The following is a 23,141-nucleotide window of genomic DNA, read 5'->3' as shown; positions in this document are numbered from 1 at the left end:
AACCACCCTCCTGAAGGAGTTTGTTCTTATTCTGCACACATGCTCTCTTCCGCCGCTCGACGGCGACGGTCAAGGTGCCCTTGTGCGCGGCACTTTGCTCCCAGCAGTTCCCGAGGAGCTGATCTGTAGCCCAGATGTGAATGAGTGGAGAGAGAGGCCCGGTTTATGTACGCGGTGCGATACCACAGCAGAAAACAGTCATGTTCAACAAACCTGCACGGGTAAAGGTCAAAAGAACAATCATCATCATTTCCACCGACATCGGCCGTCAATATTTCCCTGCTCCCCTCTCTGCCTTCCTGCCAAAACACCCGGAACAAGCTAATTAAATATTCTGTCAGTCGTGGAAATCACTCTGCTTTCATCCTTCCTCCATTCACGTCCGTCACGTCAGGGACGTGCATAATGACACGTGTTTTGGGGGGGGCTGTAATTCCCTCGTGCATGTTCGACATGTCTCTCCGATCGGCCCCTCCGCCTGCATGCTAATCACTAACGTGCCGCTGTGTTTTCCTTACGACTGCGTTAGCCGGCTGCGCTTGCCCAAGGCGCTATTTGAAGTTTGGACAGTCACTATGAGAGATCAACCACGAAGCCACAGACTCGGAACGCGTTCGTTTTTTGTCCTGGCACTCGTCTGCAGAAGAAGAAGAACGCGCTCTCCCTGTCGTGAATGCCGTGGTGCAAGCGTCCGAGTGCCAGTCGCCGACTGTCTGTAAATGAAGTGAACTGAAAGGAAACTGTTCTGTGTTTGTGTTCCTCAGACCAGCGCGGTGCTCTGCTCGGGAGGCTGCGCCCTGCTGGCCGTCAGCTCCCTGTTGGCCATCATCACCATCTTCCTGCCCGGCGGAGGATGTGAGAGGAGGATCTGCACCCTGGCTGGATACATGCAGATGGCTTCAGGTCGGTGCCCATGTGAATGTGCACACAGACAAACAGCAGGAGCTCACCGGCGCACCAGATCCAAACGGAGATCTTTCTCACAAATAGCAAAACATCGTTCACCGCAACACGCGCTGATATTGCCGTCTAGTACCGGAATTGTACAAAAATATCTAAGAGAAGATGAAAAAAGGAGCTGACTCTGTTGCCCTTCAGTCAGTAAAAAAAAAAAGAAAAAAAAAAGCCAACAAAGAAAAGAACCAACTCGAGGACAGCTGCTGCTAGGCAACCAGTGTGTGCATAGCACTCGTACGGGTGAACCAGCGAAAGGGAAGGGGCGAGGATAGATTTAGAGCCTGCTGTTAAAAAGACAATTATGCCTCCTTAACACAGGTCATTGGTTCAGGGTCGCGTGTAACTTATCAGGCCGCTCTCACTCAAACAGAAGCAGCGGTCTCGTAAACAGAGCGCGGGTGGCTTCAAAAGCCCTTAACAGAGCACCGCTCGTGTCGCCGGCCTTCACTTCAAGCACTTCCTCTGGCTCCGAAATGTTATTTCAGCAGCAGCTACGTCGCCTCCGTCCTTGAGAATATCGAGCAGCTTATATAAATCGCAGCATGCGGCAGCTAACGATGAGTAATTAGAGGCTGAATTCATTGGGCAGGTTAAAATCTTTACAGACAGAACTGGGACTTTCCACAGCGCACGGTTAATGGCGTGTTAAAAGTGGCGCTCATTGCTCGCGGCAAAAATAACCCTCTAATACTACTTGTGAATGTGTGACACGCGACAGACTTTCGCAGAACAACGATGCGAAGCGAGGAGCCGGGCCTTTGTTCCGTTTCCAGGTCGACTCTCGAACAGAGCCCACAAAGCCCGGAGGAGGGCAGATCAGACGAGTGTTTGTTTTCCCAGCACTGCCAGTGTGTGTGTGTGTGTGCGCGTGTGCTACAAAAAGAGGGCTGGTAAACTGAAGCAGGTAGATAAAGAACAATGGTTTTCTCTGTGCGTCTTATCAGTGTTGCATATGAAAGTGTGTGTTTTTCCCGCGGTGTGAGAAATGAGCTGCTGACGAGTCGCTTGTCAACTTTCCCTCTGTAGATAGAAGCCTGTTTTGATCCACATGTTTACTACAGTACTGCTGACAGCCAATGCAGATGTCAGTGTGTGTGTGTGTGTGTGGTTTGTTACTCTACTTATGATGACTGGAAGTTATTATGTAGACAAAAATCTAAAGAGATTTCCTCCAAAGTGAGGACATATTGCTGATCGTGACTGCTTTCAAAGTTTCGGGATGTGTTTTAAAATGTGTGAAGATGAGGGTAAAGATTAGAGTTTAAGTCACTTTGAAGCTGTTTTTGAGAGATTCTTGCTTTCTTTTGCAGAACATCAAATGTGTAAACCAAGGAAAGGGAGGGGCGGGTCTGTTTGATGCAGAGTGCTTGGAATGGAACATGTAAGCTGGTAGGCTTGAAATAAGGGAAAAAAGATGTTCAGATACAAATGCAAAAGAAATCTGCACTTTCCTCAATTGCACTTTGTGTCATGTGAATGAAATCATCATATACAATTATCGGTAGTAGGTGAAAATATATAAATAAATAAACAAAATAAATAAATACACTTTTGTTATGTTATTAGACCTACAAGGTCAGAATTCACAACTTTCGCCTGTTGCACTTAAACAATATGCCCCAATCCAATTATTAAATAACCAATGTCCTCTAAACAGCGCTCCTCCATCACTTGCCGTTTCCATTCATCTGCTGTGTTACTGCTGCTACCACACACACACACACACACACACACACACACACACACACACACACACACACACACACACAGCTACAAACACAGGAGGCTCAGCCCAGGAATGTGTGCCTGTCCTCTAAGAGGTAGAAGCGCATACATAACCTTACATATCCACAATTGCGTCATGTCTCACACGGCCGAGGGCCGGTTGGATCGAGGAAAAACCTTTTTGTGTTTTCCTCGGTAAAAAAGAACGCCCCGGCTCTTTCCTTTCTCGGCCTCGCGGGTCCCGTGGGCGAAGTCCAGAATTAGATGTGAACTTGCTAACACTCCAGCGGTTCAGCTGCTGCGCGACGGCGAGCGCCGCCGCCATCAATGTTTTATGCTCAGAGAGAAAGAGAGCGAGGCAGAACACTTCTGTGTGCTGAGGCGGGGAGCCTCTCCTCCTGTCATGCATATTTCATCGGCCTGTTCTGTGGTCAGGATCCATTGGATTGGATGGCTATTTGGTCAGGCAATGTGTGTGTATGTGTGTGTGTGTGGAGAGAGGGTGAGCAGACAGATGTTCACATATGAATTCACACACTTTACAGGGAAAGGGGAATAAATACATGCGTTACTGATTTAATGCACATGAGCGACACACAAACGTTTTGTTTTCTTTCCGACCCGAGCTCAGGTTCTGGGGTTCCCTTCGTGTTGCGACGCTCAGGCAGACGTTATCTGTTCAGGGCTGAAGACACGTCACACTCGGCTGAGTGTACACACAAGCTTCATCGCTTCAGCGCTTTTCCTTGCGGGGTTATTGCCATATTAACATATGCAGATCATTTACATGATGTGCTTGCATAAAAAAAACAAAAAACAACAACAACAACAGGACTTTATAAGATGCGTTGATTGCCTGTTGTTTTTTCTCTTTTTCTTTTTGTCGATATCAGTGAGTCGTATTTCAGTTTTTAAAAAAGAGAATGTTTTCCTGTGAAAATGGCTCCTTGGGAGTTACTCGGGTTGAGCACTTGAAAGGGATACGCCTGAAGCGGTGTTTTTCTGCTCTTAAAAGAAATATGAACCACGGCGTGTTTTCTTTCCCTTACCTGTGCAGTCGGAGATCTTTGTGGTAGTTCATTCTTACATGGAGAGATAACAAGTGACATCTGGCTTTACTCTCAGTGCTGAATTTGTCAACGCTCTCTGGTGACACGTTTTTTTTTTTTACTAACAAACTCAAATTGTTCAGGGGCGGTGACGAGGGATCCTGTAATTTAAGACATATTTCATGTGCGGTACAGCGTCAAAAATGTTTCCAAAATATCCCATAATCCTGTTGAAGTCCCTTTAGCTCGAGACATTACACTCGTCAAGTGAAGCGATCAGCAATTATCAAAGTGAATTGACTATTTTTAAGTGGTTTCACCGTCATATACAGCTGAGGTCCTGAAGTAATAAATGACATTTTGTTTGGTAAATGTAGATTTACCTTGGTGATGCACAATGCCTGGTTTCTTATTTGCCACTTGAATAAAGCCTGAGGGTTTGATGTAGACTTCAGCATTTAGTTTTGCTCACATCATTTTGGGAAAAGTTACCACTGGTTTTCTTATTGTTTGGCCTGGGACCCTTTAAAACTAAGCAAACTCATCAAAGTATTTAGCTGTGCACACTTAAAGAAAACTGTGATCTTCTTTAATGTTTTCCGATTCTAATAATGTTCGGTTGGTTGCTCCAACACTTCCAGACTGATGCCTGAAATGTCTCGACAATTATTGGATAGATTGATTGAAACTTGGTACAGACATTCATGTCTCCCTCAGGATGCAAATGTCAGCATGCTCACATTTAATTGGGAATAATATAAGGTGGTGAACACGGTAAACATTACGCCTGCTTGACATCAGCATTTCAGCATATTCGCTGTGAGCATGTTAGCGTGCTGACATGAATTATTTAGCTCAAAGCATATCTGTGTGTGCAGCAACCGCTGCAGAACCGTAGTCTTGTTGGAGGCTAAAGATAGAAAACTATACAGTAGGTTTAGTTTTTAAAATTAGAATAGAATAGAATAGAATTGTCCCAAAAAACACAATTTTGAGTGGTAGAAATGATTTTCTTCACGTTTTCTTAATAGCTTAGTAATTAACTTTGACCCCTCAGATTTCGTTTTACATTCCGGGTACCCAACCCCCATGTTGGCAACTACATAAAAAAACAAACAGTATGCTCGGAGAGGCGGGTTAAGTTGCTCATGGGCACTTGGGAAGCCAGCTTGCTGTTGTACAACCATATCAGTAACAGCTACATTATTCCTCCGACGTCCTTTGATTCATCCACAGGGCGGTGTTTCAATCAAAACCGCTCTTGGCACTGACGGAAGGCATTTCGTCGTCTCAGCAGAATGAATGAGAACGACTCTGTGGGGGAATACCGTGATTCGTTCTACGAACCGACTTTAGGCCGAAAAAAGCTTTTCTAATTCACAGCTCAACTCCACCCGACCCGAGCTGCACCCTTTGAAGCTGCGCCCCTTTACACCCGCTCTGGAACTGTGCCTCCTCATCTGCATCTCCATCAGAAGGAGCTTGGTTTGTTACACACACACACACACACACACACACACACACACGCACGCGCACACACTCGCATCCAGTTGCATTGTGCTGATGCCGAGGAAGCCCGGCCTGCTGTGTCAGCGTTCCCCTGGGCAAAGCTGCTCCGCAGATGTCCTCGGAAAAGCACGCCGATGAAAATAGGAAGTCGCTTTGATCAAAGCACCTTCTGTGTTATTTCAGTGCCGCCTGCCGCCGCAGCCCATATGGCACCCGCGCCAGCTGTCAATCACCTCTCCGACAGCGATGAATACATTTTCCATATCAGGCTGCATTAGAGCGGCAGACTCTATTAGCGTGCGTGTTGTTTTTCGGCGTGCACGAGGAGGCGCGATTGGACCGTCGCTCCTGTCGCTTCCCAAGCGTAACTCCGACAGAAAGTCTCAGTGAGAGAACTTTTCTGAGAGCGCGTCCCCCACTGAAGCATAGTTTGATTACTTCTGTCCTCTCCAGCTGCCTCCAGGCACAAGATGTCGTCGCTCCTGTCCAGCTCTCCACAGCTCTCTCTCTCTCTGTGTGTGATGGGACTAACTTCAGGTCAGGATCCCTCCACAGCTGATCTTTTTTGGGGGCCTTTTCATTTCTGGTCCGAAGCTTTCTGCACCTTTCTGCTTCCCTCTCATTTAATATGCTGTGTGTGTGTGCGTATTGTAAATCCACGCTCATGTATCCAGGCCTGTCACTCACTCCTCCATCCAATTCTCTCTTTCATCCCGTTCTCTCAACTCCCCCCATATAAGCACGTCTTTACCACGAGCACAAACCCCCTCAAAACCTCTTTTGGGCTGTTTTCTGTTCGATCCCTGATGTTTCATTCCGTTTCATCACCAGTCGGCCCGACTCGAGGGAGAACTTGTTCTCACCGGTCTCGCAAAGGAGCGAGCGAGAGGTCGATGTGGCCTCCTTTTGTTGAACGTGACCCAGTTCAGAGGCAGCGCGATGCTGACACCGTGACCTCTTCACCTGCGACTCACAGCGCGCCGACTGGACACGGTCATCATAGATGTGCGTCATGTCAGTGTTTGTGAGTGTGTCACTATTTGTATAAGCAGAGCGGCATTTTGCTCTCGCTGTTGACAGTGACACATCTCTCCCTCTGCACACACACACGCGCGCACACACACAGCAATCTGAATGTTCGTTAGGTTCGTGCTCTAGGTTAATAAATCCCATTAATTAAACAGGGCAGGACCAGATTTACACAGAAAGCATTAATATTTACTGGAGGAGCGCTACACGGCCCCTTCGTGTGCAAACTTGCCAAAGCGTTCACAAACATGCAACGTGTTTGCTTCATCCATTAATACTTTCCGCTGCTGTATTACAGCATTTCTCATCATTGCAAATGGATAAACCAGGCCTAATGTCCGCGTATGAATCAGAGCCTGCGTTTGTTTGTGTATGCTGAGCGCATTGGTCAAATCTAATGCCTGCTGTAATTATGAGCGCGGCTGCACTCCCCCCCCCCCCCCCGCCCCCACATACACAGTAATTGGTCCACCAGTCAATTAGAGTCGGACTGTAATTAAGACTGAACTTTCATCCTGTCCAATTCATCTATTTTATTTTCATTTTCTGGAGAGCTCTGTTATAGCTGTTTTCTTTCTATCTATCTCTGGCGCTGCCTTTTGAAAGGGCGCATTAGCGTTGATCATTTCTTCCTCATCAAATGTGTAGAGGCAAGAACGCCAGCATGTTTTAAAGGGCCAGTGTGCAGCATCCGTTTATCTCTGGTGTGAATGCTCGTTACAATATTAATCAACTTTCCTTATCTTCTGTATGGAAACACGTAGACTATCGCTGCTACTTCACACACACACACACACACACATAGCGAAACTACCCAAGCATGTGGTTACGCCTCCCCGAGTTGTGTCACGGTAGCAGGCAACAAATGACAAGCTGACAGAGGAGAGGAGGAAGATGAACGTTATCATACGTGGTCCTCTCACTTCTGTCAGATGGAGAAGAAACAGGGTCCAAAAAAATAAAATAGAAAAGTGCTCTGCTGTTTCTTATTCCTCTCCTGTCCCCTTTCTATCGCTGCTCCTCCGTCATCCTGCCATGAAAGCATGCCTGGCAAACACACACACACACACACACACACACACACACACACACACACACACACACACACACGCACACACGTTCAAACACACTCAAAGAACTGGTGGCTATGCATATTACATGAGTTCTCTACCTCCGAAGGCCTCTTTGCTTCTTTTTTTTTACTTTCTTCTTTCCATTTCGCAACTCACAGCGGAGATGATGAGGTTGAAGCCAGATCCTGCACTCAAGGGCTGTTTTTTCTTACTCTGCTGCAGAAGCCAATAGCTGCTGTTCTATGGGAAACCTGTGAGCTTAAAACATCAATATGCGATTCAGAAATATCTCTGTGTAATGTTTGTAAACATGAAGGATATTCTGTATCTTCTCTGCTTTCCTGTAATCGCCCCTTGAGTTTGAACTGGGAGCTGGAGACAGTCTCAAGGATGAAGCACCTGTACCAACACTCAGGTGTGTGCGCTGGATGATTGACCCGTTTTATGGTCGCTGGTTACACTCACGATAGCAGACTGGCTTAGTTTTAGTCCCAGTAAGTGTGTGTGTGTGTGTGTGTGTGTGTGTGTGTGTGTGTGTCTCCAAGGAATTCCCTTTACTGTCTGTTTGATGTGAACAACAGCCAGGATGACTCACTGTTGTGTCTGAAGCTGCTGGAATGCGGCTGCTTGATTCCTCCACAATGAACCCTCAGCCACACGCACACGCGCACACACACACACACACACACACACACACACACACACACACATACAGCCAAGTGTGTGTGTGTGTATGTGTTTACGTTTACATGCTGTCCTTTCGGTCTCATTTCTCTGATGTCGTTTTATCCTCTTGCCTTTCATGCAGTGATTGATCCTCTGCTCAGAGGCTTCTCTTGAGTGCGCAGTGATGAGTGGGAGCTCGCGCCGCGTCGTCGTGTTTTTGTTTGTGCCATCTGTGTTGTCGGGAATTAGTTTTTGTAGGCAATCTGAAGGGCCGAGAGCGCCGTTCCCCGTGACACACACGCACCGTGATTGATTAGCCAATGCCGCTCTATTGCTATTGCTTCGCTCGTGTTTATGACGCTCTCATTTGCATGGGCAAAATGGAAATGTTAGCTCTGCTAAGTGAATTAATAATGCTGCATCTGAGTGTGTGTGTGTGTGTGTGTGTGTGTACATGTGTGTGAGCTGACGACCTACTGTGACATCATTGTACTTTTAAAGAACTCTGGGAGTTCAGCTCAAAGTCCAGCCTGTTTCGCAACATTGACATTCACAGCTGTACAGAAGCTCAGTCAAGAAACGTGAACGGTTCCAGCAGAATTCGCCCTTTGATCACCTGAGCAGTGAAGCAACGAGAGAAACCGAGTCAACACGTCTTCTCAATATTAATAACATTTGGGAAATATGCTTTTTCGCTATACCTTGCCGAGGGTTTGCAGAGAATATTGATACCGCTCTCATGTCTGCATCCCGCAGCAGGCCAGCTCAGCTTTGCATAAAGATGAACATAAATCTGGCAAGAAAGAAAATATGTGGGACTTTAAATAATATAGTATTAGCATACCATAAGAAATATGTTAATATGTTAAGTGACAGGAGTGAAAAAGTGAAAAAAAAGTGAGAAACCCCCCCAAAAAATGTGCAGCTGAAGTGAAAGCAATCACAACTTAAATGCAACGAATTTCCGGTAGTTCTGTGTACGACGCTGATAAAAAAAAAAAAATGTACTCAATGAACCGTTGTTAAGAATTCTTTTCATGCTTTCAAGTGTCTGCAACAATGGCAGAGAGAGAGAGAGAGAGAGAGAGAGAGAGAGCAGGAGAGGGAATATTTTCTCCCACAAGGACATCAGTAGCGGCACGTCGGCTGGGGACGGACTGTATGTTCAGAGTCAGCTGGATGAGAGCGTGATGTTGGAACAGCAAGTGGACCGAGTTCATTGTCCTGTCATTCAGGAAGTTAGGCACAAATTCAAGATGTTTGGAAATCTATTTTACACCACGTATATCTATATATCAAAGTTTAACATACTATGTTATGTGTCCAGCGCGTCAGCTTTTCTCAAGAGCAAGACGAAGACAGGGTAGCAGCGAATCTCTCCGGTCTCCTAAAAAAGGCTTTTACACTTAATGAGTTCATGGCTGTAGTGATGCATGCTGATGAAGCTGCGCTTCGCTACGCCTATACTCACTACAATGAAGCTGTATATATACACGTCTGATGCACGCTGGATGCGCTATTTATTTATTCGGTTACATCTGCACATACAAACACACCCTACCACCTCCGCATATTCACAGAATTTACACGGTGACGAAAACGACGTAACCCAACTTGTGTCTTCTATTTCATGTTTTCACACGTGTTGTTCGCTCAGTGAGAACCCCCCCCCCCCCCCCCCTCTTCTCCGCTGTGGAGCTGATGCCGAACACACAGCTGCTTTCACACGCCTGTCTCTCCCCTCAGACTACACGCTACAATATACTCCACCAATGAAAGATGGCTGACACCCACTGAGATTACAGGAGCCGACTGAAGCCGGAGTGTGTGTGTTTTGATGAGGCGCTCCTTTGAGTCGTGCAGTCCGTTTCCAACATACCTCTCCATCTTTTGCGTAAAAGATGGGCCCCACAGGTGCATGCTACCCCCCATCCCCGTGACACACACGCACGCACACACACACACACACACGCACACACACACACACATCTCCCTCTTAATCGATATGTCCTATGTGCGTTGGGCGGCTCCATGCCTAAAGGTAGAGAAAGAGAGAACTCCACATTCCTGTCTCGACCCCCCCGGGCCCTACATACAGTTGGGCATGGTGCCACACACACTCTGTCTACCTGCCTTCCTGCTTACACAAAAAGGCAGGTAGACATATGGGTGAGCTCACGCACATACACACGCAATGTTCACTCTTTGTCTATCTGGATTATATATCAAACACACACACACACACACACACACACCTTCGTTGTCGGCCGCGCGATGTGTATCTCTGGAAGAGGATATGATATGTGCATCGCCCTCTGAGCTTATTTGTAAGCAGCGATCATATTTCAATATGAAGATAGAGCTCAAACCAGTATTCTGTGAGAGACGACATTTTGCACATACACACGCACACAAACACACGCACACACACACACACACGCACACACACACAGTCTATTGATTTAATCGATCATTTTCGTAATGAAATCTGTCCTCATGTTTTCAGCCGCTGATCCACTTGTCCCACGGCATCGATCTGGAGCTCTAGGTGTGTGTGAAGATGTTTTACTTCTATGAAACTGACATGTAGCCGGCAGTATGGATTAGGAAGCAAGTCATATATTAGGAATATTAAAACTGAGTGAGTAGAGGGGAGATAGCTTTACTTTATTAGTTACAGCTACAACATGTATACAAGTTGTGTCTCTCGATCTTTCATAGATTGACATGATGCATGATAGTGCATGTGAGTCTCTCTGTTGCCCCCCACTGGCTAGCTCACGTGTTTCTATTAATTTGTCCTCCTCCCCTGGCTGATAACCTCTCAGTTCCAGTAAGTTAGGTAAATCTGTTTGCTTTCTGTGGGCTTTTATGAAACATAATTGGGTTTGTGCAACAGTGTAAAACACACACACACACGCACGCACGCACGCACACGCACACGCACACACACACACACACACATCTCCCTCTTAATCGATATGTCCTATGTGTGTTGGGCGGCTCACGTTGATTGACCTGCTGATGGGATGGATGCTGTCAGGCTTGTGATTTAATCCATTACAGCAAAGAAGTTTACACACTGAAGAGAGAGAGAGAGAGAAAGAGAGAAAGAGAGAGAGAGAGAGAGAATCTGTAGTTCCTCTTCTCTCTTTCTGTCCCAACACATCCCTCACCTCTCTCTGATTACAGTTTAAAGAGGGCACCTCACAGGAGCAGTCAGACGGGGGAGGAAGACGAATGGGGGCGGACCGCCAGTCTGGGACCAAACAGATTAAAGCCCCGCCTCCCCCACCAGATCTCTTGTTCATTGCGGGTCTTTCCCCGTGTGACTGCGGGGTCAGGCCGAGCCTGTCGGCCAGGAAGTGAAGCATGAATAAAATGGGATAACCCTGACAGGCGCATTGCTCAACCACACCCTTCATTGTCTGTTTAATTATCTCGTTTTTGTGCCGGACGCTGGCTCAGTTGTCACTGGGAAGCTTTTGTGTGGACATTATCTGCTTAACAAACCTCTCTGCAAGGTCCTGAGGGCCGATTGCTGCCACATCCATCCACAGTGATTGAATCTTAGAGGGTAATTCTCATCTATTAGAACGTGGGTATTGTTTTCGTGGTTTTGGCCATATTTTGTATCGTTCTCTCGCTACATTGACGTCGGATGGAGCACGAAGCTCGAGCAGTCAGGCCATCATGCAGGTTGTAAACAAACCCCCCAGGTAAGCCAAACATATATTGGGAGAAACAGAACGTTTTATGGTAAAAACGGCTATCGTTTGGTGATGACTTAGCTTTTATTGGGGGTGGGTGGGGGGGTTTTAACATTAGCTTGTTAACCTACTTCTCTCAGCACCTCCATTGTCGCATCTCAAGTAGCTAATCAGACTGTAAACAATGAGCAGGGATAGCTGAGGGGTGCAGAGATGTACCGAACGCCGTTATCACTTCCTGCTCTGCTCAGGAAGACATTGCTTTACTATATCTTTACAGAGAAAATTGTAGTTTTCTGCTACATTAATGCTCTTGATGTCGAATGTATTCCCTTGTAAATAATCCAGAAACAACCCAAATGTTTAATGGACACTAGTTCACTATTGAGTGCGAGCCTTCGTGTTATTTGTACATCCCCGGGTGCTTTGAGGTGACGCTGTCTCGTTGTCCTCATATGAGCTCAGAGCAGCAACTAACCCAATAATGGCTGTGGGCGAGGGAAGATAGCGCCCGTGTGCTGATTCAAAGGGCGGACTAATGACACAGCCGGGAGGAGCAGTTACAGCATCTGAAACATGACGCATCAACGATAACACGGTTAGTAAAGCACCACAAAGTAAGGACAGATCGGCCCACATGAAGTCAGCAACTCAGCTGGTTGCAGGTTCAAGTATATGCTTGATCATATATTTCCGAAACTGGTTTAACTATTTCAACATAAGTTTCTTTGAAGCAAAATATTTACACCCGCGACCAAAACGGTGGAGTTACAATTTCCTCGTCCGTCACGTGATGCCACGAGGCAGAATTTTAAGTGTCGATAACGACTCGTACATTTTTTTTTGCGATGAGCTGTTTGCTCAGTTCTCGTTGCCAATTTGTCTTCTCGTAAGCCGTCCAGCTATTTCCCCCATAATGCCGATACAAACAACCTCAGTGGGGGCTAATACCGTGTCAGCGAAGGGCTGAATCGCCCGTCCGAGGATGAGACGCTCGCCATCTGCTGTGTTTACACTTTCCGACTCTCAGACTGTATTCCTTTCACCGCCTTTGATGCATTAATGATTCCGCTCGTCTCTCGGGCCTAGCCCGGTTTACTCTGGGGTTTGCTTTCATCATGGATGGAATTCCCCAGTTCCCAACTTCTACCTGAAGCATGTCAGAGAGACGGGGAATACGGAGAGGGAGTATATATTTGGCAGTAGTAGAGTCTGAGAAACGCAGGCTGACATTCTCTTCTCGTCTGTCTCATGCTGTACAAGTGCTCATCTTTTTGAGCCTTTTTAAAGATCTCTTTTGGTGGAATTTACAAAGTACAAAACAGACTCATGATGTGTGGATCCTAATCTGTTGATTCAAAAGCAGATGAATCACTGATGCTGATTCTGTTATCGGAATGATTGCTGATTCAAGAAAAAAATAAAATAAATATGCAGTCCTTGCCGGCAAGTCTTACACCTTTTTAGCGCCTCTTGTGATGAGGTATGAGGTGTGGAAACGGGCTCCATATTGCTCCTCTTTCTCTCTGTCACACAGAGGCAATTTAATGGCAGGGTAGCAAAGCTTCCCAGGCAGGAGACATCCATGCGATTCAAGTCGTCTCTCTTGAGAAGACACGCGAGAGAGACAAACGAGGGAAACGGAACCAGACACAGGGAGAGAAACGAGGGCCAGTTTGACGCTTTCGAAACCAGTAGCAACCCGTTTCCTGTTCTTTTGGGTGCAGGTATTCTCAGAGTGCCTCTCACGTTCAGCTGCAGCACCCTCAATCTGTCACCACCCTGACACACGCAGAGCTCACACACAGTGCTCACCTCCACCACGCCGCCTTTAACACCGCGGGATGGATTGCCATAAAAATCCGGAACAGGCATTCGTGACCTTTCTTGAATCTACGAATCCCTCTGACTTTGGTGATCCCTGACTTTTCCTCTAGCCTCACCACGAGGTTGACATTTGCAGGTTTAGAGTGCAGCAACTATTGGATGGATTTCCACGAGGTCCAGATACTCATGTCCCACTCAGGATGGTGATCTTCGGAGGTCCCTTCAAAACTGTGACGTTTTCATGTCTTTGGTTTAAAGAGAGCTCCAGGAATGCGTCCTAAAACACAGTTCTCTCGTCTCGAAGACATTGTGTTTGTTTTTAAAATAAGGTTTGCGGTTAACACAAGCTTGGGAGAGTTTAATGTTTTGTTCTACAATATATAATCTGTCAGTAAATTCCACTCCCGTGATATTGAAGCTTTTACGTGTCTTAAAAAAGGTGGATGTTGACAAGAAAAATAAATGTCATCACGCCAACTAGTCCACATTGTGAGGATGGGAAACCTCCTACCTGCTCAACATCAGCACGCTATCAAAGTGTTTTACTCAGATCACCTCTATGCAGCAGAGCCTCAAGTCTTGTTATTCTCCAAGAACATGTCCTCCTTCATGTCCATGGTAAAAAGAATCGCAGTGCCTCATTTTCATTCCTTTTTTATAATTGTATTCATATTTTCTTCATTGTAAAGTTTCAAAACTGAAAATGAAATGAAACAGAATACTCATCTTGCTGGCTTTGAAAGATCAGAAGCTCTTCAGTGATCCCTGAAGGGAAGCAGAAACGAACAGAGATATAAGTTTGAGTTTATTAATAAAGCACGTGAATAAAACAGTAATATCAAGGTTGAATTCAAAATAAGATTGATTAAAACTAGGGCATCGACATTGTAGTCATGAAATATAGCTAAAATAAATTTAAAAAAGTGCTGGTTTTTGACAGATTTACAGATTTGATGTAAGGATTATATATGCCGAATCAACACAGAGGGGTCTCTGTGGTGTCCAGACTTCTAATAAGAAACAGAAGTGACACCGAGGCCCTCATCTCTCTGTCATCTCTGCTCAGCCTTGTATAGCCCGGCTGTTTACCACGGTGTGGGCACACGGAGGCCAGAGGAGGTCAACGACCTGCATGAGAGGTCACGAGGACAATCAGCACTTTGTAAGACCGAGGAGAGTCGCGGTATTCATCTAATCCCGAGAGGAAAAAAGACAAAAAAAGATTGTCGCCCGCTGTCGGACACCGTGCAGCACTTTGAGGTTTTATTCCCCGTCTCAGAGCAGAATTACAGCCTGTCAGAAATTCAGAGAAGAACAAACAGCCTCAGTTCCCTGAAAGGGCCTTCAGCAAAAAGAGGACCCAAGCGTGATTTCTGCCCCGTCTTCACGGCGACCGAGAGGCGGAGGGGAAATGGCAGCGAGGAGGCGATCCGGCATGCATCAGAAGAGATCAGAGGCGCTCCCGACAGCACGAGAGCGGATGCAATTATCCCCACAATGCCGCGCACGTGTGCCTCAAAGAGAGATGTAACAAGAAAACCATACACGCGCATGCAGTATTTCTCAGGAATATGCGCCCCTCTCGCCCTCTGTTCTTTAGCCCGTCCTTTTCAACTCTTCCTTTTGTTCCTTCCTCTTCCGACTTCGCCGCCACCTCCATCGTCGTCGTCCCCCCCCCCCGCACATTGCCTCCCTCGGGAATCGTTGAAACTCTCTGAAATTAAACTGGGTCTGTTGTCCTGCCCAGAGGACCCGTCACTGAAAATAAGTGCGTCTCTCTCTCTCCGCACAGGTGTCGATTGATGACTCCGAACTCTCTGACGGCGCGGCACGTTTTTGCTTCTGCTTCATAATTTCTCATCGGCACTCGAGCACGATGATTTTCCTGTCGCCCCCCCTGCGCGCGTTTGCATCGTAGGAACACTACGTATGTGCTATACGAGGGGTGCCATTAATCTCCTTGTCCTGTGAGAGCCGCGGCTGTTTGTGTGAGTAATGAGCTCTGTGAGTCCACGCTGCGTCTCTGTTGTCTTTAATTGGTGCGGCGTGAATCTATTAGGGGGCTCCAGTGTAATGAACGTCTTCTCCAACCCCACCGCTTCATGGGCCGGACTCGTTTTGGCCGCTTGAAGGCCCGATTCGATCCACTGGCTTCTGATCAGTGAAAGATTTGGGCGGATTTTAAGTTTTTGAATGTTGATTTTTGCTCCCATAATTACGTCAACAAATCCATAAGCGACGACAACGACTTTGCTCTTTCTGGGATTCGGTGCTGCGTGTGCTCACCTGCGGCTCTGCCACACGTGTACGCAGGTGCGCCAGACAAGCCACATTGAGCTGATAAATAATAATGATACTCCCGTCGGTCCCCACCTGCAGCTTTTTAATCAGTACCTTGCACAGCCAGCAAACCTGTTTATTTGCTTGTCTACGAGCTGCCAGCCGGTGCAGATCAAAAAGTGTTTAAAGCATTGTATTTGTTTAGCATCCATTGCGCTGCTATTAGCTAATACTCTGTTCTTTAGCCATGCCGATTCACACTGAAATATCTCGATAATAATGGGGTGGATTCATGGATCATGATCCCCAGAGGATGAATCGTAGTGAATTTGAACCAGGAGGTCGGTGATATTTCTGAGCATCTATTGACTTTGGTGGTCCTTTGACTTTCCATCAGGGTCCAGCAGTAGATCTCTGAATTGAATTGTACCAAATGTAACCTGCACCTCTTTCCATTCTGCTGCAGCAGACCGGTGGCAGGTGACCAACGTGTTTATTCTGTTCACTTTAAACTTAACAGTCTTGACGAAATATGACATTGTTTTTGCCGTTGCGATAACGTTCAAGAGTTGTACAATTCTGCCTGTGAGTATTACAAACAGTACGAGTCTTTTAAACTGTCGTATTTCTGAATTCTGTTTCATTGTGTGACTTAAATCTTAAACACACCCCACCAACGCAGCCCCCCTGTTCTGTTTAAACACCGGGCTGCTGGTCTGACTGAAGCCCTGTTAAATCTGGCTGGTTTTTGGATGTCGGGCATCTTTGTATTTTTAATTTAAATTGAAGGTAGTCCTGTGTTTGTGGCTGCCTGCAGAGCCACTGATGACCGCTGACCTCTGTCTGATTGTGTCACATCACACTTAGCAGAGCATCATTTGTTAGCTAGCTGTAAATACAACAACACATACATTTAAGTCTGAGGATTATGTGGCTTAATGCTGCCCCCCCCCCCCCCCCCCCCCCATGCTGTTGGACATCTTTTGAAATAAGTCACATTTTTCATGTCATTTTGCTGCCACAATACAAATTCAAGTGCAACCGATAGCTATCAAGTCCGTTTTTTTGAATGAAATAAATAGATTCATATAGTCATGCTTTGAATCTTTCGGGATTATCTGGGATGTGTGTGTGTGCTGTATCAATGCACACTGCAATCTGATATGTGATCTCCCTCCTGATTAAGGCGACTGGGTGGTGGCTTTTGGGTGAGGCGGGCAGGCTGCCCGGATAAAGATGTCAGGCATCGCTGGCAGGTTTGGGACTGCTGTGCTCCCAGTGATATGACTGGCAAACACACACACACACACACACACACACTGCCAGTTCAAATAGTCTTAGTCCCTCTGTTTGCATTCGTGTTGGTTTTTGTGTTAGTGTTTGTGTATGGGCGATCCTTGTGTCACTGCCAGTGTCCCCCCTCTCTCTCTTTCTCTTTCTCTCTCTCTCTCTCTCTCTCTCTGATGATCCGAGGCACGGTTAGCTTGGCACAGCCGTGATGTCACTGTTCTGCCAGCAATCTGAAATCTGACCCTGCCGGCTGCCCACAGCAGCCAGAGGAGAGAGGGATGGATGAGGAGAAAAAACCCAATAGAGAGCAACAAAGACATGAGCGCAGGGTAGAGAGACAGAGATGGAGGGGTGGTGATTCACCTCCCGTAGATCTGATTCCCAGATCAGAGCGTGTGCAGATCGGCTCCTCCGTTCCTGCCTCTCCGCTCTCGCTTACTTCTGTATCCAGGTGACGAGGGTCCGCTGCAGAGGATAAATCCCCGGGCTCACGGATAATGAACTTACACCTTCTCGCTGCCTGTCAGGTTGCTCCCCGTGTCCAGCTCCGCTCTGAGTTATTGATCAAAAAGCTTTACTTCTGTTTATTCTACTTTAGAGCTCGAGTCAATCTCATTTGATTTGGTTTCTGTCTTTCTCTCTCGGCCTTTTCTCCATGAGAGGGCCTCCGTTAAGCGTCAGGCTGTGGTCTAGTGTAAATGATGGGGGCTGATATGTGGTTTGTGGCTTCTGTGTGTGCGTCTGTGTGTGTGTGTGGGTTTGTGTAACCGCATCCTCAGTTTGCCTCACCTGAGACGCTGCTGCTGCTCTCTGTTTTCTCTCAGTGATGACGACATCAGCGGAAATGTTTACGCTTGATATTCTTCTGCAATGTAAACTCACTCCAGTTTACATCCAGCTGGCAATGCGTTAATTGTTGTTGTTTACAGTAAACTCTGGTGCGTTTGCCCACTCGCTTTGTTTTGCGTTTGAGGCTGGTGTGAAAGCTGGAAAGCTCATCCGGTAACCATGGCAACACATACGGTATGCGCTTCAGCATGTCAGTGCAATGATCAATCAGAAAGTGAGAAGCTGTTGAAAGCAGGTGTGTTAGGCTTTTGTCCTCCTCGGCCTGCATGATGTTACAGAACAAGAGGCCTCTTCATTCTCCCCATTCAGCACCATTATCAGCACCACAAACCAGACCAGATTATATTCATCATCATATTTTTCCTTGGTCCAGTCGACATGAACTGAACTGCAGGTATGAAAATACAGCGCACCTGCTTTTCTAACAGAAGTGTGTGAACTGTAATAATGAGATGGAAATGTACATTATCCAGATAATCTTTTGAGTGCACATGGATTAGGGTTGAATTATCAGCAAATATAATCTACCGCAAGGTGGCAAACAGTGAAGAACTCTTGCAAATGTCTGACTGAAACATGATAACATGTGACAATAAAATTAGGCAGAGCAGGAATAAAGGTCTGCCTCGTACTGGTTTAAATACTCTTTCTTTCTGCTGTCGAGGTAAATAATAGCTGTGTGAGGGTTCGGTTGAGCCGGACCCAAGCGCATGCACGGAGAGGCAAGGTTGGGTAGAGGTAAACAGTTTATTCGTACAGAACCGGGAGAGTGGAGATGGAGTGGTGAGGTGGCGTGAGTGGAGATGCAGGTACGGGATTCCTGGGCGTAGGGAATAGGGGTTAGCAGAAAATCACCTTAGCGAAGCCGAGAGTCGAGGTACCACTGTAGATGGTGCAATAATCTGGCAACTGGAGAGAGGGAAGCCAGGGTGGTTTAACAGGGAGGACTTGATGATGTGATTGGAGACAAAGATGACGTGCAGGTGTGGAGATGATTGCCAGTTGCCGGAAGCCACGCCCACGAGACACACACACACACACACACACGTAACAGGGGACAAACAAGGAAAAGAGAGAAAGGGACGAGAGTCACAGCCAAGCCGTGACAAGCTGCCTGCTGAGAATTTACGGCATCTAGGCCTCCATTTGAATCAACATAAAAGCTTACAGACACGCACGCACACGCACACGCACACGCACACGCACGTCTTTACTTCGCCATGGGGACCAATGACTGGAAGTAGGATCCACCCTATCTGAAGGGTCTAGAGACATATTCAGTTTAACAGATCTATCAATTAAATCAAAATGGTACGGGTGTTAGTCGACGAAGGCTTTCTTTGGCGAGGACAGACCTGTTCTGCACTTAGCAGATGACAACTGAAAATAAATAGCACAAATTGACTTGAATCTCTTGCTGTGAGTAAAGAGGTGTTATCTCTACTGAGACACTGACAACCTGGTGTTTTGGAGCGGCTTAAGCTCCCACATCTTCCTGTAGAGAGCTGCTGTCACTTTAAGAGCAGCCCACTGTCTTTTCAAGGTTTATGAACTCGAGTTGGCTGATTCATTGAGTTTCATATGTTCAACGGTGGAAATCGTCTTATTTACACGGTCAACTGTTCAGTTTGTAGCAGCAGAGTTAATACACATGGACAACCTCACAGTAGGAGATACCTTGATTATTGAAGTGCCATGTTAACACACAAACACACACACACACACACACACAGACACACATACACATACACATACACATACACGCACATACATACATACACACACGCACGCAAGCACACACACGATTCTCTCACCCATGGCTGCATGTCACATCCAATTCATGTAAAGTCTGTCCCTCCTCATGTACACTTCTCACACACACAATTCTCTCTGTCACGTACAATCAAAGACAGTCACACACATGGCTGTCAAACTGTGCGAACCATCTATTGTGCTGCAGTTGAGTGTCTATATAGCAAAGATGGATAAACAGCTCGCCTTTGTTTGGCCCTTAGCATTATACACACTATCAATCCAGCAAAAACACACAGTCTGTCAGTATGACACACACACACACACACACACACACACACACACACACACACACACACACACACAAACACACACGTGCACGCTTATTGTCTGCGTTCAGTTATCTCTTTAATGATGGCCCTATTTTCCCCTCAACTCGCATTGCCTGCACTTGGCTTCAGAAACATCCCATTACGTGCCAATTACAGATCTCACCGACACACACACACACACGCACACGCACACACACACACGCGCACACATGAATGCACGTCAAAAACAGGTGGATTTGTTTGCACTAACAAGTATACTGAGAACAATCCTATAAATAAGGCTTGACTTTGTGTCTTTGGAGAACCAAATTGCCACAGTCACCTTTATTTTTGAGGATACTTTTAAAGAAAATGTTTTTGTTAAGTGCAGCTGCCAGCTACATATTCCCAGTCCTACGGATGTGGCAGCTGCTGACAACGTAGCACCTTCCCTGGTACATTGGAGGAGCTGCTGGTTTTGGAATTATTTTCCCAAAAGTAACATCCCAAAATGAAACATTTTATTTTGATGATGTTCTCGGATGGGTGCTTCTTAAAACTAAAATACTCCCTGGGAGTTGTAGTGAACTCATCGCCTCATGTTTTATTTATGCGGGCTTGTACCGTCGACTTTTACTCCAGTTGCTCATATTTCGCCCGGGTGATTTAAGAAGGACATTTTCATGCCCATTGGAGCCGTGGAAGTACCGCAAGTCGTCTACACGTTGTCTGGAGACTCCGCTTCACAACATCGCAGTCTGAAACTTTTAATGTCTATGTCAGTAAATATATCGGACGGCTCTGATTCCAACACCAACCGGAGGACAGATGGCAGCGTTTAGCAGAGCTGCTCTCCACACACCATCCTTGGCGTTCGTGTTTGTTTGTGAGAAAGATGTGTGTGTGCGCCCGCGGTCGCTCGCCTCGTCTTAATGTACGTTCTGGAGTTTGCCTCCAAACCGGCCCACGCCTAAACAAAGTGTGTGTTCGTGGGATTGTTGATGTTTGCTGTCATGGATCTAAGCGCTTCAGCGTCATCAGTATGCAAAATACGCGGCGAGCTATGAAGCTTTTAAAGCGGCAGGATGTTAGTGTCGTGCCATCAGTTTCATATCGCTGCTTTCCAACGAACACAGTGATTAACCCGCTCCCCTTCTGTGCACGGAGGAATGAAACAGATTGAGAGGGTCCGTGCCCCGGTATTTATCTGTATTCAAGGAAAACACTCCCACACACACACACACACACACACACACACATCCTCAGATCATCAGAGAACAGACTGAAGCTGCTTATTGCGATACAGAGCCGTATTAACTCCAACTGGTAAAAACAGGGACACATATGCTTCAGAAATACAAACAGCCCGAGGGTGTGTGCATGTGTGAGCGTGTTCCAGCATCTGTTGGTTACTGCAAGTGTCTGTGTTTACTTAGCAGAATTATGCTCTGCATGAGATGTTTCCATGTATTCGATTCCTTTACAGTCCTCCCATTTCTTTGTAAGCGGACCACAAACCTGTTGTCAACATGTTGTATTTGGACACAAGTTAATAAAAGGCCTTAAAGACAGAATATGAATAAAAAAATGAAAACAAAGAGTTTTATCTGCCACCAGCATTGAAAACTGACAGGTCTAATTTATCGAAATCATTTTAAATCCTATTTTCAGATGTAGAGCGACAGGAGATAATAACTTTCTAACCAATTTGATATCTGTGAATCCGAAAGGTCAATTAATAGCATCCATCTTTTACATAGGCCACTGATAACGGGATAACATACCCCGTTATTCAAGATCCATGGCAGGGAATCAAGATGGGACCCGACCAGATAAGATCTTGTAATATGGACCTGGTCCGACTTTGGACCCGGGTCTCAGTTCTCTTTAGATCTAGTGGAATTTTTTAATCATACTAAGTGCAAACTTTTCGTGAAAGGTCAAGGTATTTTTTATAATCGTGAATAAACCTGTATTGTACATGCTCAAATAAATAATATATCAGGCCCTTGAGGTGCTTAGTCGACCACGACTGAAATTCACTGACATTTTCATGTATAATAAATGTAGTTATAAAAGCTGTAACATGTTCTGAGAAATGATGCCAGGTAGCTGCTGCAATAGCCACCACAACAAAAAATAAATCAAATCACACTAAAAAGAACTGCTCTTATATCAAAAGAGAGCCACCGCTGCATATCTTTACTGCCCTCCATCCATAAGGTGGCTATCGTCCCTCTGATCTGCATCCCCAATGACGGCCATCTATCATCCCCTCTCTGTCCTCCGTGTTTCTCACCCCCGCCCTCTCCCCAGCACCGTTTCTTATTCTCTGTCGTCCTCTGCTCCCCGTGTCCAGACTCCACCTGTGTTTATGAGGTAAGCTGGGCGGTTGGATTAGGGGAGGGGGTTCGCCCTGTGATAAGAGCAGGTTCAGAGGTGGAGAGCCGGCGTAGGATCCCTGTCAGCGCTCGCTGTGGCTGTCGGACTGTATCGGGCCACGCTGAGGGGGGGGAATTGGATTACAGCGTCCTTGCCGTGCTCCTCGAGAAATAATCAAAACAACAGCACGCTACACGCCGCATCACATCCTCGACTACTGGAGGCAAGGGGAGGGGATGAAAGCAGGTGTGTGTGTGTGTGTGTGTAGGGGGGCGGGGGGGGGGGGGGGGGGGGGGGGGGGGGGGGGGGGTGCAGACAAAAGGACTGTGGAACATCTGGATGCCGGTGATAGCTCTGCTCACACGCGTTACGAGCCAAATTAATCAAACCTGGTGGGGAGACTGTTGAGCGTGTGTGTGCGTGCGTGCGTGTGTGTGTGTGTGTGTGACGTATATTAAGAGTCGATCCACGTCCTGGACAACTCAGTGCCGACATATAGTCATCCAGGGAGGGTGGAGGGATGGAGAGTGGAGATGGAGAGTGGTGGTGGGTGGGGGGGAGGAATGTATAAATCAATGGGTGCATGTCGGCAGGGTGACTGCGCTCGATACTGGAGTTGGTCACAGGGAGGAAGAGGAGCACACACATTATGTTTCCGGCCCCTGAAACTCTTTTAGTCCCATCGGTTGATAACACAACTGCTTGTCTCTCGCTCCTCGTGAACACGAGCCG

At 46.6% G+C, this 23,141-nt stretch overlaps 1 protein-coding gene across 1 annotated transcript in view; it reads left to right on the top strand.

The window, feature by feature from the left end:
* LOC117742368 (transmembrane protein 211) overlaps positions 1–23,141 on the top strand; it is an 86,314-nt gene that overhangs the window by 23,636 nt on the left and 39,537 nt on the right. Inside the window, exon 2 of the mRNA XM_034549629.1 lies at positions 765–903. Within this exon, the coding sequence (XP_034405520.1) occupies positions 765–903 (139 nt within the window). The remainder of the gene's footprint in view (positions 1–764; positions 904–23,141) is intronic.

The sequence above is a fragment of the Cyclopterus lumpus genome, chromosome 14 (assembly GCF_009769545.1).
Source record: "Cyclopterus lumpus isolate fCycLum1 chromosome 14, fCycLum1.pri, whole genome shotgun sequence".
Classification (NCBI taxonomy): Eukaryota; Metazoa; Chordata; class Actinopteri; order Perciformes; family Cyclopteridae; genus Cyclopterus; species Cyclopterus lumpus.
This window is presented reverse-complemented; position numbering and strand designations above follow the sequence as displayed.